At 41.4% G+C, this 20385-nt stretch overlaps 1 protein-coding gene across 24 annotated transcripts in view; it reads right to left on the reverse strand.

The window, feature by feature from the left end:
• The window catches only part of SOX5 (SRY-box transcription factor 5), a 608636-nt gene that overhangs the window by 194087 nt on the left and 394164 nt on the right, over positions 1 to 20385 (reverse strand). For all 24 annotated transcript variants that reach the window (XR_011677034.1, XR_011677035.1, XM_071417998.1 and 21 more), the window contains one exon: positions 16887 to 17097. Coding sequence is in view for 22 of the 24 variants with exons in the window: in XM_071417998.1 (XP_071274099.1) it covers positions 16887 to 17097 (211 nt within the window). In the remaining 2 variants the exon portion in view is untranslated. The remainder of the gene's footprint in view (positions 1 to 16886; positions 17098 to 20385) is intronic.

Genomic DNA, 20385 nt, shown 5'->3' on the forward strand with positions numbered 1-20385 from the left:
CTGGTCCCTTCTTGGACAGCAGGGCCTCTGTCAGGCTGTGCCTTCCAAACCTCACCCCATGAAGAGGCACACAGCTACTGTCACTGCCAACCAGGCTTGAAAACCACAGAAACTGGACACAGAGAGTGAAGCTCATGTGGGAAACCTGTGAGAAAACACCACAGAGGAAAAACCCTGAAGAAATTGTGTTTGCTGACCTGCTCTGTGCTCTTCACCAGGGGACTGATCTTTTCTGCCTGTATTCCTCCAGGGGTGAAAGAACCCCAGCCCTACAACTGGCACAGCGATGCTGTAGCTGCACACATCTTACAACAAAGCCTTCAGCTCTTCCCTCACAGCCCAGAGCCCTCCAGAAGGGTGAAGTGAACTGCTCAGTGCTCCCTGAGCTGACTGCACACCCTGCACCAAAGCACGGGCAGCACCCTCTGTCTTGGCAGCTCAAGGGAAAAAGGGTTCAATAGAAGGGTTCAGAAAATGTTTGATTCATTATACACATTGATATCAAGAGCTGGGGAATCACAGATACCCTCAGTTACAGCACGAACCACTGCCAGAAAGCAAGACAAAAAGAGAATCACCCCTGGTAGCTGTCCCCCAGCTGCAGGTCTCAGCATACTCAGCTTGGATTCTCTCTGCATTTCCAGCCACCAAAGCTCCCACACACTCCCTCCCACCTTCCTCTTCCCCAAACAGCACAAAGCCTCATATAGGCTAAATCACCGTGCCAAGAAAAACAGAACAACCCCTAACTAAGCTGCATTTATTTACTTATTTCAGAATTTCAAGTCCTCTTTAACATTTGTTGTCCAGGCAAAACTACTTACCTGGACAAATGTAAGTATCAATAGCAATTCTGAGAGAAGAAATAAGACCCAAAACTCACCTGCATGCAACAAGGTGAAGTAAAACCACAATTAACACCAATTTACACAGACAAGTTTCAAGTCTGGGTGTAAAACTGCCTTCATTCTGTTTCACAAGAAAGCACCAGGACATCTTTACACTCAAGCCACATGAACCTTTCTCTGGAGGGTATAGTCTGGCCACTACATTAATTTTCATGAAGCTGGGGAGTGCCATGGAATGGGCTGTACCCGAATTTCACTTCTGCACCTGAGTGAAAGGATTTAATGCTCAGGGCCACACTGCCCATCTTTCCAGCTTTGTACCCAGGGCAGGAGAGCTCTACTGAAGGACACAGACCAACACCAGCTCTCAGCTACTCCTGGCTAAGAAAGGGAAGAACTTCAGTACAATGAGATATAAAACTTCCTTACTTGCTGAATCATTGAACTTTTCCAGCAAATGAACCCAGGGGTTCCCAATATGTTCCTAAAATATTGGGCTAATACCAGAGGGCACTTTCCCTGTTATTTTTCATGTCCATGAACCTCTGCATGTCTGGATTGTGCCCAAGTCTGGAAGCAGAAGTGCCAAGGAACATGTGAGAGGCTGTTCTCCTGACAATTCCGATTTGGCTGGTGCTGGAAACGACAGAAATCCCCAGAGAAAACCAGCAACAGCTCATCTCCTGATATGCAGCACAAGATCCCTACTGCCTGCCACAAATACATCAGGAAATGTTACAGAAATGGGGGGAAAATGGAATAATATTGAGAGAAGATGCATTTAAAAAATAAATAAACCCTGTACTCCCTATAAATACACATCAAAGTAGCAGCAGTGGTAGTTGTACCAGCAGTAATAATGATGATGTCAGGAAGGGCTGATTACTCTTGCTTACATCCATGCTTTATTCTTACAAATTTTATAAAGCCTATCTGCACATCTAAATCATTAATTTCCATTAATATTTCCAGAGGAAAAAAAAAATAAAATCCTTGCTTTTTAAAGGGCTTTTGCAAAGTTTTCAGTCTGCTGGGCATGCAATGATAATTGCTGCTCTGTTCTGCTTAACGACAGAGCCCTTTCCCTGCACAAAATAAGAAGCAGCTTCTTGCCCACTTTTCTATTTCTTTACCCAACTCAGAGGCTCGAAGAATAATTACAAACAATGCCTGAAGAATGGTTCAGTTAATGTTAATTTATACAACAAACTAATTACTACCAAATGGTAAAAAATCACATGTGGAAGTTCCTGTCTCCCACGCACACAGCTCAGGCAGCAGCCATCTGTCTCAGCCTGGGAGCTCTCTGTGGCAGGGAGGGAGGCAAGGCAGGGATGGATCAGGAACACTGAGCTGCTCCCCCTGACCAGCCCATGGCACTCAAACACCACTGTCTCTACACGGTCAGCTGAGATGTGGCGTTTTCCCCCCCCTCTATTTATAAAACAAACAAACAACTTGCACCAGTAACTGCATTGCTGTCTAAATTTCACCTCGACCCCAAATTATTTAGGGGATCGAGGCAAAATTACCAGAATTTAGGATGTGGTCTAAAACGTCTCCATCTATCAGCTGTACTCCTTCCTCCCTGCATTTTCTCTGTGCAACATCCCTAACTATCAGAAAGCAAGATGTGAGATACTCTTTGAGTCTGCTTACTCTATGTTAGACAACATGATGAGAAAATGTGCTTTTTTTTGTTTCAACATGTTTTTTTCCCCTCAACCTGAGAAAGCAATTTTCTCCCAAACCTTGAAAAAAAATCAAAGTCAGTACAATGGTTAAACACTTTTATGGGATGCTCATTAAAAACTGACAGGGACAAAAAAGCTGGGGACAAATCCTGAAGCATTTGTTCAGTTTAAAGTCTCAGTGAATTCAATGTGAGTGTTACTTTATTGAGGACTTCAATACCAGATCCTTCACATGAACGAGGACCTTGGCATTTTGACTGTTAATTATTCCCTGATTAGCTTGCATCTAGTGAAACAAACTAAACACAACACTATCCCCTAAGCTGTGCTCAGGAAATCTCAGCTCCAATATTCTCTGCTCTCTGTGAGATCACAACTCCAGCAGTCATCAAAGAAAGTGCTGCACATGAATAGGAGCAAAATATCAGAGTTTAGATTCACAGTACGGATTTCAGAGAAGTGTTTTCCCCCTAACATTAAAAACTCACAAATCTTTCTTTGTTTGAATATAAAGGAAAATTTTCATATTGCAGAATTATCTCAATGTATCTCATCTGAATGAGCCCCCCCTTATGTTTCTGTGAGTCCCACAGAAGTGCCAAAGTGCAGCCTTCATTTCATTAGAAAGAGACAAGCCAGAATAAGGTAAAGACTCAAGATGTTTTACTAAAAGATGAAATGTCTATGAACTTGTGCTTCTGAGTGTTTCTCTACTCAAAAATAAGGAATTTGTTTCAGATAGCCTGACATAACCACAGAGAAGGAAGGAGAGGCACAGCAATCTCAAGCAGGGTCCCTGTAATCTCATATTCATGAGGTAACACAGTCATTATTTCTACACAGCCAGAACAGCACCCACAGTTTGAGGGAAGTAAACAAGAAAGAATCACAAGAGAATCCACATTACCAAACAATAACGCCTAATTAGTCTCCATTCAGAGTCCTTAACACAATTATGATATATAAAAAAAATTACAGGGAAATTATTCTCGTAAAATTTTACATAACAAAATACATCCAATGAAGTGGAGGAGGAAGAAAACTATTTTTCTGTTGCTCAGCCTCTTTGTTTTTTTTTTTTTTTTACATCATCAGGAGCTGCTTTCCATGAATGAAAACTTAGAATGTTTAACTAGAATTTCACTTTGTTTCACATTTCACAGTGTTTTCACTTTAAGGTGCATTTTATAGAAGATTGGCTATTATTTAAGGGAAGAGGGAGGGCATGGGAATTACAACCCCAGTTCGGCAAAGTCCAGTTGTTGGTATAACAAGTGAACTAAGACAGCTTTCACCATGGATCTGGAGTGTGAAATGAAGCACTGAGTGCTGTATCAACAAGAGGAATAAACAGAAAAAGGAAGGGCCATTCATCAGGGGGTATGGTGCAGAAAAACCTGCAGAAAAACTGCTTTTGGGGGATGCTTTGGACATCCCACAGCCCCTGGACTGTGACTGACATCAGGTCTCTTCCCTCCTCTCTCACCCCAAGTAGCCTCGAGCAGCTCTCACAGCCAAAAGTCTGCCTCTAATTTTAGTTCCCACTCCTGGCACATGTTGTGTCCTAGATCACTGAAAGCCTTGAATTAATACATTAAGACCCAGTATTAAGCTACAGAAGTGACAGCTTTATGGACTGCATTCAGCCTGGGAGGAAAGCTACCTAGCACTGCTTAAACAATCCCACTGCCCTCTCCAAGCAGGAGCAAGATTGAAAAAAAAAAAAAACAAATAAAAATAATTAAAAAAAAAATCAAAACCAAATCTCCACTAGTATTTTGCCCATCCCAAGATAAATCAGATTGCAAAGGTTTATTTTCTAAACAGGCACACTGCACCTTGTGTGCCCCTGAGAACACCCCGGAGTGCTGTGGGTGGTACCCACAGCCTCATTTCTGGTGCCCATTTTCCAATTTTCAGTACAAGCAGATCAGTGCTCAGCACCAACCTGTGAGAGCCCAAGGATGAGATGGAGCTGGCAGCTGAACTCTCTGCAGCACCCCAATGGCACTTTGCTCCATGCTGTATTTATATTATTTATTATTATTTCTATTTATGGCATGAGGCCAGAACAGCAACAGCCAACAAAAGGAGTTTACAGAGAACTATTAGGAAAATTCTGCAGCCTGGCAATGTGAGAAAGCACCTCTCATTGTTTTGTCTTTGTGGGCACCATTACTTTAAAACATTGGGTCATGTGTGCTGTGCAGCACCCACTGGTACTATATACAAGACCTAAATAAAGCCATGTATTTCCAAACAGTTATATTTCCATGTATATGAAATTAATATTGAGGATGAAACTCGAGTTTCTCCCATCCAGTGACCTGTCTAACAATACAATAACAAAAAGCCCCATTATTGGCTCAAAAAGACTGCATATTTTTTTCAGCAGAAAGAATAGGGTCCCAAACTGCTTTGATATGTATATTATTCATCTAATAATTTTATGCTTAGTTATAGAATGACTACCAATGAAAGCTCCCTAATTCATCTGAACTCAGACAGGACTGACTTGGCCAGACCAGTATGAGAAGAATGCATTTTGCTTGGAGAGGCAGCCCAGACATCCCATACCCAAAAGCTTCATGGGAGCTGTGAATCAATTAGATGACACAGCAAGAGGAAATGCACAAAAAAAAAACAACCCAAAAACTTAAAATAAAATAATCTTCAGTGAAATGTCTCCATATTTAGTTAAACACCATTGCTGATTAAAGCTGTACATGAGCTCAGTGTGGAATCCAGAATTTTTGCAGCTGACAATCATTAGCAAGAGCCTGCTGTCCTCTAGTTTCATCTTCATATATTAATTTCATATACATGGAAATATAACTGTTTGGAAATATGTGGCTTTATTTAGGCCTTGTATATAGATATCTCAGCAAAAATGCACTAACATGCTTTACACTTTGCAACAAGCCAGCAAACCTACAGGATCAAATGAATACACAGTAATCACTACAGCTGAAACCATTTTTCTGGTTAGTTGGTGAATTTTTTGCTTTTTCTTTTTTTTTTTTTCCCCTGATGCCTGACTCTGCGGGAGATAAGATGCTCGGTTACTGAAATGGGATATGTGTTGTGGGCAAAACAGAAAAGGAAAAGAAGTTTAGCATAAAAACATCAGGGTGCATAGAAAAACCAAGAGGCTTTCTTCTGCCATGTGATCCTTGTCTCTGGACTATTTACCTTAAGATTGTGTGGGCTAATCTACAGTACAAGGCTGATGGCACATTCCAAACTGCACTGCAAAAACAGGACACTGGGATAACCACTTCCAAGGCAGGAGAGCCACTTTCCTTTCTGATAAAGCCCTTGGACACTGTTCCTCACTTTGAGGCTTTTGTATCTTTGGCTGTTGTCATTCTTGTTTATTGGCAGTGCAGTACAATAATTGTTTGGGGTTTTTTTTTTTTTTGAGATGGAAATCATATTTTCCTTTGGGCATATGGGCTGGCCTTTGCAACTGCAATTCCTGGATATTTAGGAAAACAATTATAATTAGTAGCCAAGTAGCATGTCCCATACACAACCAACAGTCCCTGCTGGACTTCACATCCACAGAGCTCATCTCCTGTGTGTCTATTATTTATCTGCAGATTCAATAATTTAATAAATTACAGCTAAAAGGCTCAGATGAACAATGGAGGTTCCTTGCACATTGCAGTGTAGGAAATTGCTTTTTCTCCCTGACAGGAAGGATCTGGCTCCCTGTGTCACACATCTGTGCTTCTCCTTCCTGGTGCTGCCTAAGCCAGTGCTTTCTGTACCCCAAAAGGCAACTCATCTTGCACTGCTGGGCTTAGATACAGGCATCTTAGAGCTAGGCAATGAAATTTTCCACCAATTAGTGACCCCATGGGCTTGGCTGTTGTTGTTACCTTTCAGTTCTTTTAATCCTGCTCCTTCTAGGAACAGGCCTAATCCCTGTCTGTAGAGGGATAGAAAAACAAGTCACATTGGGTTCTTTACCAATCCTGGAGTAGGTCAAACGCTGCCTTCCTAAAGCTCCTGCATATCCAGGGGGAGTGATGAACTCCCATCTGAGAGCAGAACTGGGCCCACAACCCCCTGAAGTGTCCATTAACTCTCCCACACTCAAAAATAAATCAAGATGAGACTCCTCTCAAGCACAATGAGCCTAAAATACAAACCCTGCTGCTCTCAACAGGGAGACCAGCAATTCACCTTCAGTCAGATGGCTCTGTCCTCCTCCCTGAAACTTGCAGCAGTGAGAAAGAGGGCAGGATGCTCCTTCAGCCCCAGGATGTGCTCTGCAAAGGCTCCTCCAGAGTACAAGCCAGCAGGACTCACCAAAGGTGCACACATCCCATCACACCAAACTTCTGTGATGCCTCAGGTTTAGATTTTCTATTTTTCACATTCTGTGCTGCTTTAGTGTGTGGGTCTGAGCTTCACATTCAGTGTTGCTGAGCTCTCTGCACAGAGCAGGGAGACAAAACAATTCCTGCTCCAGCTGGGCACCAAGGACAAATGATCCAAATCTCAGCCCAGGAGCACAAACAACGTGGGCTGGAGAGAGAAAAACAAGCAGGGTGGGACTGCAGGGGCTAAAGCTGGAATGGGACAATGAACTGCAAGATGCAAATGGAGCAGAACTGATCACAGTGAGAGACCCCAGGAGCGCTGGTGCATTTTGGGGCCATTTTGGTTCATCTTGGGTGCAGCCCTGGCTGGGCTCTTGTGCTGCCCAAGGTGGATCCATGGAGGAGATCCTTTGAATGAATCCCTGGTTTATTCTCTAACTCCATCTCCATCTCCTAGTCTATTCTTTAACTCTGTTCCAGGTCAGCCTTTCCAAGGCATCACCCAGAGTGGAGACATGCAGGGCACAGCTCATTCCCCTCTGCTCACTCTGGAAGCAATCCTTGCTCCACCCAGCCCCAGAATTCCTTGGGAAACCTTGAAGCCACCACTCATTTCCACCTTTTAGCCCGCACCACAGCCAGCTGTTGGTCACTGCTCCATTTGTCTCCAGGAGGGTGAATCAGGAGGAGGAGGAAGGAAGAATGTGGGAGGACCTCTGCATTGATTAGAAATGTTTGGGGTGGGAAGGAGAGGGGGGGAAAGGAGGGAGAGAGAGATGGAGACAGATTAGAGGGCAGCAAAACTGGAGAGGAAGATAAACAGAGCCAAAAAGAAAAATGTCCTTTGTTCATGTAAATGGCTCTGTGCTCCCAAGCCCTCTGCATGAGTAATGCCACGCCGTGGTGTGTAAACCTCTTGGGCACATAACACAAACAAAACATAACTGGGCCTGAGCAAACAAAGGCCTAAGCAACAGTGATTGAATTCATCTTAAAACAACAAATCAATTCTTGCCTATTAATGCCCTAAATACCAGCGTAGGAGCACTGTCCTGTTGTAATAAACAGCCATGTGTTCAATTACCTCTGCTTGCCCAACTCCTGCTCTCTCCAGTAATTACACCATGCAATGCATTCTACATTGACATTATATTAATGTGCTGGGAGGAGAAATCTTAAATACGAATTAAATCAAGGCTAAACATCTCAGAAAGCCTTCCCCGGTCACACGAGTGCTAACAGGGCATTCTTCAGCAGAAAGCAGAGCCTGATTTTTCTCTTCATTCACCTCTCACTCTCCTCCTCTGGAGCTCTTTCCTCCTCCAATAGAGCTCCTTCAAGCTTTCATTTTAATATATTTATTTATATAAATAAATATAGCTTGAAAGAGCTCTATGGCCCCAAAGACCGGAGCAGCAAATCTCTCCTAAGCTCTCTCAAGCCCACTTCACCTGTACAAGAATGCTCCCAAGCAGGAGCATGACGTGAGTATCAGCTTACCTCCCATCAGCCAAGCAGCAGCAACAAAACCCCTTCAACAACAGACAGGTGACAACAAAATGGGGCAGGCAAAACAAAAGCAGGGAACTTCATGGACTGAGACAAAAGCAGGAGAATAAAAGTATAAGAAAAGGTTTCCTACCCCTTTGCAGAACCATCAAACAACTCCCATTGAGTGCTGAATAGCACCCAGCAAACAGACCAAACAAAAGATATGATGAAAGACATATTTACTTGTGCAGGGCTCCTTCCCCCCACCTCAACCTTTCTTTCCTTTTCACACACACCCACACTGCACCGTTTGCATTGTGTTGTTAAATAACCAATGGCAACCCAGAGGAAACACTGCAAGGGTTTCTATGATGCTGTCAAGCACCAGACAGATGCTTGGCAGTGTCAATATGTTCTTTACCTTTGGGCTCCGCCAAGGTTTGAAATTAAAAATGAAATAGGGATAATAGTACTGGGAGAGGAAGAGAAAGATGGCAGTGAGTTAGTGCACAGATGTACAATAAACTTTTAAATCAGTGGAGTATCATCCTACCTACCCTGCTGGGTTTCACTTCAGCAATTTAAACTGTTATGGAAATAAATAAATAGAGCTTTTTCTTTTTACTGTGTGCTGGCTGCAGCAATTTTTATAGAAAGCAAAGTAAAATTCTGGGGTGTACCAACTGCAGTTTCCCGGGTCCTCAAAACAGATTCAGAGGTTTTGGCTGCAGAGACAGGCCAAGCACATCAAATGTTGTATGTTCTAAAATCTGCTCCAAAATAAAATGCTCTAGGTGCTGCAGAACTTTGCTGACTTGAGACTTCAGAAGGCACAGAAACTTGCACGTTTGGAGAAAATCGAATTTTGAAAGCTTTTCTGACTAATTTTACAGATTGCCCTCAAAACCACAGTGTGCAACATTCAGATATATTTAAGTGTCTGTAAAACAACTGTTCATTTGTCCTTCTCAGGTCATTAGATACAAAAACACCCCCAAAACCTCACCAGGTTTTGCAACTCATTTTTGTTCGACTAGTTTGCATTTTTTCATTTCAGCTGCCAAACCAAGTCAGGGGAAAAGCTGTTTCCACCTGACCCAAAGTGTTTTATTTAATCCTAATTGAAATGTTTTCATTTCTCTTTCAGATTAATCATCTTAAACATTTAAAAACAAAAAATATCATTTCCAAAGAAACATTTTGTCTAAAAATGTTGACTGTTCCAAATTTTCTACTAGTTTTTGGCTAAAATAAACTTGTTGAATTGCTAAATGCTATCAGTCCTTAATTACTGTGTAACAGGTTTTTGGGTGCTTAGGGCAGAGAGTTCCCCCCAACTCTCCTTTACTGGGTTTTTGAGCACTTTTTGAATTGATACACATAGAAATCATGCACATATAGCACATTTTCTCCTGAAGGAATGCAGAAACCACAGTACAATTAAACTGCATGAGAAGGGAAGGTGCTGAAAGGAATTCTGCCTTCCCAGGACACCCTGAGTACAATGCAGGAGATGTGTACAGATGCATAAAGCTGGCAACCCTCAAGCCACCTTAAAAATACCAATGCTAAGCAGACACGTATCTAATAAAGCTCAGCAGCAGCTCCAAACTTAGGAGTGTTTTTACAAGGCTACTTCATTAGCTAAACAAGCAAGTGGGAGTTGCTGCAAATGTTGCTCCTTGCCGTACTAGAGGCTTTCCCTTGCTTCTGGTAAACAGCAGACACAAGACAGCCTTGTGAATAGCTGATGGCACAGACTGGGAGCTGAAGCTAATCAGACAGGATGACAGGTCATCTTAATCAGCTCCAAAAGCCAGTGCACATGCTCCTCCCAGCTCCTCACCTCCCCTTCCCTCAGCTCTCCCTCTCTCATTTGGCTGAATTTCCCCCTTCCCACAAATGGTGCTGTTGAGAAAGAACACAGGGAGCCCTCCAGGTCTCAGCATCCAGGGCGCAGGTGCTGAGGAAAACTTTGAAGTGAGCTCTCCACCAACTCCAGAGCCGGCCGTGCCTCCTCCGTCAGCAGCCCTTATTAAAAAAAACACCAAGCACCCACTAGAACAAAACCAAGCAGGCCTATTTAATTAGGGCAAATACTTGATATCCACTTCTTCATGTTAAACCACGCCGTCACACAAGCCTGGGAGGTCTGATTAATTTTAAAATGCACGGTCGTGACAAGCGCCTCAGGGGTAAGAGAAAGGGGGGAAAAAAAAAATCCCACAAATCCTGCTAGCTCGACAAATAGGTTCCAGCTAAATGGTGTGTATGCTGCCCAGATTAAGATGTTACTATTCAGCAAGGGCTTGAACCTTTAATATGAGGGACAAGAGGGCTGAGGAACAGGTGGCTGGCTCTTCACTGCTGAATGAGTGACATCCCCGGGAGCTGCGGCACGAGGAGCTGGCACACTCCCCACCTACAGCTGGGGCTGCACCAGGGGCAGAGGCTCCTCCAGCTCTCACCCAGGGACCAAAACCAGGGTCAGAAAGCTAATGGCTTTTCCAGGGGAGGGGGAAATGCAAATAAAATAATAATAATTAAAAAAAAATTAAAAGAGCGCACAAAAACGCAAAGGCTAAATGCATCTAGGTGGAATCATCAGGGGAAATGCATGGCAAAATGATGTGGGGTCAAAAGTGACAGCAAATTTTGAAAAACCTTACCGAAATGAAGCACAGCTGGTGAGGAGTCTGGGGGATAAAGGGCAGACAGGAGCCCAAATAATTATTTTTGCCTTGCTGAACCACTTGTATGTTGTGCTGTTAAAGATGAGAAGTGAAAAGAGAAAGCATTCTGCTTTGGCTCCTGCTTGCTCAGTATTATGGAGTGAAGATAACCCAGAAAGAAATTTTAATTGTAGAGATTCATCAGAGGAGACTTTCATTCTGAACCAGGGAGGGGGGAGAGAGGGCTGCATCTTCTCTCCAAAAGCACGAGTTTCCTGTATCTCACTTGACCATAATGCTTTCTTCTATATTCAAGATGCTGTATCAGCACCTCAGATGCCTTTATCAAAAGGAAGAAGAAAAATCCAAAAGCTAAAAACCTTTGAGGATGTAAGTAGAGAGAGTTGGAAGGGAATCTAAGCAAATTTTGAAAACATCCATTGAAATAAACCGTGACTATCAGGCTAAACTGTTGGGAAGGAAAACACTTAAAAACTGAAGGCAACAAATGAATAAACTTCACTTAAAGCAAGTCAGAGCTGGCAAAGCTTCAAACTAGGCTACCTCTGTTCTAGAGTTAAAGCACTTGTAATAAAAATTTAAGCTACACTATTTAACAGGGCCTTCTCTCCACATAGGCCTATTCCACAAATAAACTTTCAAATGTTTTAATTATTTTTTATTTGTATCAGCAGTATGCGAAGGCATATTTCCATATGGCAGGGTCTTTGAAAGAAGCAAGAGAAGTTTGATGCTGTACAAGAAAAGACACATTTCCTGGTGACAGACTGCAGAGATGAGCATGGAACCACAAGGCACCTGAAGCACCCTTCCACAGCAGCAGCAGTGCACGAGCAAAACTTGAAAGTGCTCAACTGCAAAGTACCCTTGTTTGTCCTTCAGTGGAAAAGCATTACAAAGCCTCTCCAACACACACTCTGTCAAAGGGGCACCGAGGAACCAAATAAAAGAACTTTAAACCTCAACCAATTACAGTATCCTTGGGCCTTTCCTGAATCTGTGCACTTTATTTCCATCCCTTCTCATCAGATGTGATTTAAAAACAGGAGTCTGCATTTCAAAGGCCACCCTTCTTGTGCCCATGAATGGCCTGCTTTGGAATCTGTGGCTTAAAAAGAGGGAGACATCTTGATTTTTTTACAAGATTTGTTCATTAAAAGTTTGATAATGTTAGGAGATACCCCAGCTAGAGAGCCTGAATTCAGCATGGCTGACTTTTACAGATTACAGAACTGCTTAAACAACAGTCATTTAAATTACCACATTAACAGGTGCTGTGATTTATAATGTAAACTTAAACATCAAATACAAACAGCCTTTGGGGGACGTTCAGAAGACAAAAATCATGCCCAAGAGGCTCTTCTCATCCCTTTTTTCACAACAGGTAATTACTTACAGTACTGCTGCCTACTACAATACATGAGGCTCTGGTACCCACATTGCCTGCTAAAGCTCTGCAAACACACACATTCCCTTCTTACCAAACAGCTGACATTATTGCTCCCCCTCTGAAGACCTAAGGACTGTAAGATCAAAATTTTGGAGCAGGCAAAATATAAAACACAATAAATGAATAATTTTTGTGTTTGTGTCCATACATATTTATGTCTAAATACATATAATACATTATATATATTGTGTGTGTGCATGTATGTACACGTGTATATCTGTGTATGTGTCTTTATGGAAAATTCAAAGTATTCACTTAAACAGCCCAACTGAATTGAGTTTCAGAGGTCCTGACCAAGGAAGAAAGAGCTGTACAGATGAATGACTGCACCCACACAGGCTCATCAGGTAGGTGTTCATATGATATTTCTTTATACAGAATTCCTACAAATCCCATACAACAACACGGGTCTGGCCTCAGAAGCCCCACTATGAAGGTTTTAAAGATGAACAGATCATAACCTGTTAAAACTGCCAACATGGAAAAAGAGGATTGATTCTTAATGAAAAGTTAGGTGATGTAAAGAGCCAAAGAATTCTCCAGCTTATTCTAAAAATAGGGAGGAATTTACTTGTTTGCCTCTTTCCTTTCCAGAAGCCAAGCCATACGTTTAGGGGAAAGGCTACAGAGATTTCAGAGATTTAATTTTCCACAAGCACAGGCCATAAATTAAAATGCAGCAATCCAATCACATTAATAGTGCAAGGAAAAGCTAAGTGGTTGCTTTGGTCTTTTCTTTCACAAACTTGTGTCAAGCTCAGTGACTTCAAAGAGATTTCCATTTCATTTCTACAAATGAGGAGAACAGACAGACAGAGAGCCTCTGCCATCCTCTGATGCCTGAAGAAAACAGAAGAAAAACATGCCTGTATCTCATTCTCCTAATGATTTTAGCTGCAAAAGGAATCCCATGGTCGGCAGACGACCCTCGGGGCAAGGGCTGGGGGTCTGTCACAGTGTATAAGGCTTCTCCAAACCCACTCCATTATCTTCATTATTGTGCACCAGGAATAAAAGGGGACTGACTCCTCTTCTGAAGCCCAAGTTAGAAAGGACAGAATGTTTCATGTAAAATAACATTGTGTGACTTCAGTAATAGGTTTATGCCTTTGGGGGCCTCATGCTAAAGCTGCATGTAAGGATTTTCCACAGAATTTGAGAGAAAAAAAGTGAGCACTGTATTAGTAATGAGTAAAATTCAGGGAGTTTCAGATCCACTGGAACACTTATGCCTCTGTGTCAGCATGACTCATTGTCAATCACACACTTCCATCCAGCAGCAGGAAAATGGCAAAATTAAGGGGAGAAGAAAAGGAGCAAGGAGCTTTGGAGCTAAGTATAAACCCCTATAAAAACACCCCCTAATCCCCCCCAGCTCATACCCAAGGAGGAAAAGGCAGTGCTGTACTTTTGGAAGAGCAGGCAGCGTGGGCTCCTGCAGGGCACATTAACCAAGGGTACATACACAACAAATCTACGTGAAACCCATTTATGTGGAGAGTGATGCTACCCTCATCAGCTCCTGTGTGAGTGCAGGGAAGTGTTTACATATGTGCATTGCTGCACTCTGAGCACTGTGTTTAAAATATAAAAATTCTTGTCCTTTACCAACAAAACTTCCTAATTTTCACTTTTATTTTCTAACAAATAATTGTAGAAAACGGTTTCCCTTGTATCAGTGAAGTTTCCTAGAAAGAATCAAACCAAAAAAATCAATAATTTGGAATATCTCCCTTGTCCTTAAAGCCCATTTCAGAAAAGAGAAGCCCTTTCCCTGACTGATACAAGGTTTGAATTGAGACCTAAAGTTGTCTATGCAGCCCTTCCCTTTTTTCTGATTTTGAGGAAAACAGGCCATTTGAGAGAATGCTTGAAAAGCATGTTTCCCACAGCAATTCAGAGGACTATTTCAAACAATAAAAAGAGAGCAAACACAGCCCATTGTACAAGTTAAATAATATATAAACTTTTGAGTACATAGAGAAATGGGAATCTGGCTCGTATCTGGTCTTTGAAAGATTCACAGGAAATTGATTTAATTAAACCTCAACTACTGGTGCAAATGTTTCCCTTTCTTCCCAAAGGGAAATAAAGTATTATATTATTCTTGTTGACATAATGCAGCAAAGCTTAACCAAGATTCTTGATCTTCATCCCACAAAGCTTTACAAACTAGCAAGACTAAAAATCATTAGTGAAATATGCATTTATCACAAATTGCTGCGTTTTTACCTACATGTACTATCAAAGATTCCCACTTGTAACACCTCATTCACAGGGAAATTCATTAATATGCTAATTACCTGACTAGCAACCAGTGATGACTGACAATTTTACTTTAGCACTACATGAAGAAGACATGACAATAATTTTCTGCTGGGGTTCAAACAGAGAAGACACTGTGTTGTATCAGAATATATCTCATTTAGGGAAAAAGACTCATATTTGCAGAGGACCTCTAAGAACAGTCTAGCCATCTGCACCCAGAAATATATATTTTTTAATTAGCCACTCTAAAAACAACCATGTTGGCTGAAGGGAAGGGGGAGGGAGGCTTGTCAAAATGATGTATTTGTCCCTCACCACCTTTCAATGCTCTTATGCAAGTCTAATTTTCTTCCTAGCCACCTCACCTCTCTGGCCTCCTTTTGTTTCATGTCCCATTTCCCATTCTCTTCTAACTTCTGAACTTTTGTTAGTTCTCTTTTAAGGAGAAAGGGAAAAAAAGCTCAACTCTTTCCTATTCATTTTTTCCTGGATGGGGAGTAAGCAGAGACATGAATATGGCACCCTCATAATGATTTAACTAGGGCTTAATGAAATTTTCATCACAACCTGCTGTTCAATTTAATGGCCTTTGAAAGACAATAGAACAATGGCTAGAGGGAAGAAAAGATTTTTTGTTGCACGCATTTGCAAAGCCCAACATTCAGTTGCTCCCCCTCCTCTCTCTCCCAATCTCTTCACAAAGCTGTAGATCTTTTGTTTGTACTGTATATTTTCATTTTAGTAGAGCTGAGATAATGCACAAGCTCTGTAACCATTCTCATGTCTATCTGTGGCCTTTCCTTAATGGAGTCTGTGCAGCTTGTACAACCTCATACTCAGCAGAGTATTTATGCACTGCCCAGAGCTCCTTGTTCTCTCCTCTCTCAGATAAAAAGCCTGTTCTCCTTCCCACCCATTCCCCCTGCAATCTTCCATCCAAAGGCACACTATGGCACTGACCATTACACCAACCTAAATGCAAAAGAAATGTTGTAAGTAATATTAAAAAAATGCTCAGACAAAGAATTTGTTTCCCAGCAGACCCTTGCTGCATGCTCCAGTCAAGAGCAGCATTTACAACCTCATTTACAACCCTGCCATGCTCCTGTATGTGCCAGCATGTTTGTGTCCATGCTTCCATCCCAGTATGCAGGAAATTGTCCTGAAATTTTCTTGTAGGTGCTGTCACTTCATGCTTCAGCACTGAGGTGGGCCCTGAGAGCCCTGCTATTGAACATTTGGAGTAGATTTCTGTTACAGGATAGGTGAGTGTAAATGAAAATAGACACTCCTCACTGCACCCTAGGAAACAAGGCTCAGTATGCTCTCACAGCTGGCTCACAGTGCCCCAAAAATGCAGCTGTAAATAAACATACAGATACCTAAAGAGAGCACAATGAGAGCTTCATCTTCCAGTCAGGGTTGGGGCTCTGCCTCAAACAGGCAAAAAATAAAAATCCTCATCTCTGGTCTTAGTCCCAGAGCACGAGTCCCACAGAACACAAGTCCTATGACCACCAGCTGGAGAGAGGGTCTCAAAAAGACCCTCAAAAAACCCATTCTCCAGAAAGGACAGTGCATGATGTTTTTGCCCACATATAATGCAGAGAACACCTGCATTACCTGCCTGTACAGTACCTGCACTACACATAAAACAGACCACGATGTGTCCCACACAAAAGCTTTCACTAACTCCCAGTTTACCTTCTTACCTTTCAAACAATGACCTGCACACTAGATCATTTCAGAAAACCACTGACATTGATGATAAATAATACTTCTTTTAGTTCTAGACATGGGGAGAGGGGAGTAGTGGTGTAAAAGCTCCCAGGTGATTAAAATTGGCTTACTGCAGGCATACTGAGGAGGTTGCCACTCTAACAAAAAGACCACTAAACTCTCTTTTTGGGAAAAGCTAAAAACATTAGCTGTGATGGGACACTGATAAAATTTACCTCTACTGCAGAAAAGAACTGTAAGATCTTTAATTCTGCTGGCACGGAAAAGCAAGCAGCGCAGAAAAACGGCACGATTAAAAACTATATGCAATCCAAAGGATCTGGAGGAAAGAAAAGAACACAGGAAATTTTGGCCAGCTTCCCAGGCCTTACCTTCTGGCTCGTTTTTGATGAGCTCTTCCATTTTCCTTTGCTTGAGGGTGTCCACGACATCTGCCAGGCTGCCCTTGCGGCGCTCGGGGGTGCCCAGCGCCGCGCTGGACAGGGACTCCCCGCCCTGGCGCCCACCTTCTTCTGCCTTCAGGGGTGAGGTAGATGAGTTGTGCGGGGCAAACGAAGACATCACTTTATTGCCATCAACTTCCTGAAAGGGGAGAAAAAAACAAGATGAAACGTTCCTTGCTTTTCTTGAAGAAATGGGGGGGGGGGGGGATCGGAGGAAAGAAAGGAAGAACGGTCCTTTGTTCTTTGAGTTCATTGCTATTTGTTCTTCTGTTGAAACCTTTAAAAAAGGCAAGCAATGTTTCAAAAACAGCCAGAACAAAGCCTATCCATAAAGCATAAACCAAGATTACAGGCTGGAGCGAACAAAGATCAGCTTGCAAGAGAGAAACATAAAATACAGTTTTTCCCTAATTGAGAAGAAGTGTTGTTCTCATAGGTTTCCTAATAACAATGGTATTGATTACCTGTAATTGTTTGTTCTTTTACAGCTCTCTTTCTAAAAAAACCTTCAATTTTTACAAGGACCATTAATTTCCTGACTTTATAAAGTACTTAATGCCTTGATTGGCTAGTTGTTTTAGGAAATAAAATAGCAACTAAACATTAAATATCCTTCACCATATGCCATATTTTTACTCACAGTTCAAGCAGTTCTCCCATCTATAAAGGATGAAGCAATTGCTTTCTGTTTCCTAATTCTATTCTCTTCTGTCTTAAACCTTCATTTCTGGTAGAAACAGTATTTTTTACAAAGGTGGTCCTAATGACTTTCCCTGGCAGCACAATGGCAAAACTCAGTGACTTCCTGGAACGTGCACACAACCCTCCTCACGTGAGAGTCCACACAGCTCTACTCATTAATTTTAATGGAAAGCAAAACTGGCTCCAGCATCTTCAAACCTGCCTTCATTAACACAGGAGCCTTCTCCTCCACATCTCCTCCAGCTTAAAGCAACGTTCTCTGCACAATTCCTCCTCCTTTCATGTCTGTGGTACCCTAGCCTTCTGTACACAGCTCCCAAACCCATTTTTCCCTCTGCTGATATATGCCATCTGTACCTGAAAAACTCAGGTCAACATCTCCAAACAAAGATAGCAGCAGAGTAATAAACTGGCAAAAATATAATGCTGCAAACATGAGTAGTTTTTATGTTTATGTCCTTTCCCAGTTTTTTTTTTTCACTATCCTGTTTTTGTACTGTAACTGTTTAATGAATATTGTTTTTTAAATAAGCCACTGGATCATCATGTTATATGAGTTACAGACTTGGCTGAAAAAGTCTTAATTTTTTAATTGTTTTCATTTCTGCACTTCATTTCAGAGGGTATGAAGATGCTACATGCCTATAAATATGTACACACACTCTGTTTAGTGATTTTTGTTATAATTTTATATTTTTTGGAGTAATTTTGATGTCTGCTCTAATAAATCACAGTATTTCAGAAAAAAACCCCACTTTTATAAAAGAACCTAAGTTGCTACAAATTATTTAAATAAAATCTGAGTAAAGCTACATGGAAAATACGCAATAAAGAAAATAGATTTGTTTTCACAAGCTACTTTGTTGTGGCAAAAAGATTACCTATGGTTAAGAAAACTTTTAATGCAAACAGTTTGGAGCAGCTTGAATGTGTTATAGTAGTGAATAAATTCCCTAACAGAATCGGATTTAACTGAGATTACAATCTGGGCCATCATATGCCCCAAAAACCAAACCCAGTGATGTTAATGAGAGACTTTCTACTGACGTCAATGAGCTTTTGACCAAGCCCTAAAAAATTTTCCAACTCCAATCAACAGAAATGCTCCTTTTTTTTCCTTTCCAACTCCCTCCATTTTTGTTCTGCACTTGAAAAATTCCTACTTGCTAACACCGGACTTCAAAACTTAGCTGAAGCCAAATGCAGTTTTTTTCACCTATAGACTTGAGCAAACTGATTTTTTAACACCAATCTAAACAAGAAAAATGGTTAACTTCAGCATCATTTCAGACTTTATCTAAAATTCAAAACCATTATCACCAAGTGGCAATTTTTTTTCCTACACACGAGGCTAAAAGAGGAAATATCTTGAAAGCTGCTTTCTTATTCACACTTTGAGACAGATAAGCCAAATATCATCATCCTTAGTTACAGTTCTTAAATCTACCTATGCCACCAGTCATGAACAGAACAATGTGTTTCTTCATTTACCAAGAAATAGTTTCTTGTTTTAATCCAAAGCAGGTCCCAAAGACTTTCACTCCTGTTTCTGTGTGTCACACATTGTGTATTACAAATACTTTGTGTATTTTACAAATACATGAAGTATTTGTAAAAGCTGCCTAAACCTCAGGTCTCACCACTGCAGTTTCCATGCACATTTGAGGTACATGCAAGTGGGGTTTTGTATCTACAAATATATTCTCATATAAAACCAGGTTGTTATAAGAGAAGAAGCACAAGAAGACAAGGATTGAATGACTGTGTAAAGTAATATAATATGGTTTTAAGAATCACAAATTGCTTGGTTTTCAAATGAAGCTCACAAGTATTTTTAAAACTTTGCCTTGCTTTCTGGGGAAAAGGAATTGTGAGGGGGACAAGGCAGTAGTCTGTGAACAAAGCTCCATGAAGGACTGAATACTCAATTCCTAGTTCTTTCAAATGCATTGTGAAACCATAGAAAATAAAACTTTTTTTCCCTGCATTTCAGTTTCCTACCTGTAAAGCAGGCACAAGTAATCTCTTATATTAGAAAGGTCTTGGAATGATAAATTCATTAATAACAGAGATACTCTGTGACTACAACGCTGGCTAAAAGCATTTATAATACCACAGACTTCACAGCTGGCTGAGAAAGGAAAGGGAAGTGTTCTACAGGATTTTTTTAAAAGATAAATTAGATACTGAAATATACAATCAAGAAACCACCCCCCTGCAAAAAGTTTCTCTGGAGCTCTTGGTTAGGTGTGCATGTACGCAGTGTTTGCATATCACATACATGGCTATTTATACACTTGTGGGATTTAAGCCTCAATCAAAACACATATACAGTAGGGGAACAGCTGCAATCACATCTCAGTGGGCTAAATTACAGTACACCAGTGAATTATTCATTCAGAAAGATCTGTGGCAATCACACATCCATTGCGTGATTCGCAATCCAAGAGGAATCCTCTGCTCTCTGTGCTGTGGAGGAGAGCTCAGCCCAGCTTCTGCTGCTGGGGACACTTCAGCAGGAGTCCTCCAGCACACAGCTCCAGAACCTGCTGCCCCACAGCCCAGGATCCCTTTTACTCTGCCATTCACAACAACAAAATAAAATGTACATCAGTTACCTTGCTTTCACTTCATGTCCCTCTCTCTTATTTTGTTCTTTTTTATGCCATTACTTGGAGATGTGAAAAAGCTCTCAGTGGGTCTGGATTTTTACTGCTAGCACGTA

The sequence above is a fragment of the Agelaius tricolor genome, unplaced genomic scaffold (assembly GCF_023055355.1).
Source record: "Agelaius tricolor isolate 1412-34295 unplaced genomic scaffold, bAgeTri1.0.p SCAF_72, whole genome shotgun sequence".
Classification (NCBI taxonomy): domain Eukaryota; kingdom Metazoa; phylum Chordata; class Aves; order Passeriformes; family Icteridae; genus Agelaius; species Agelaius tricolor.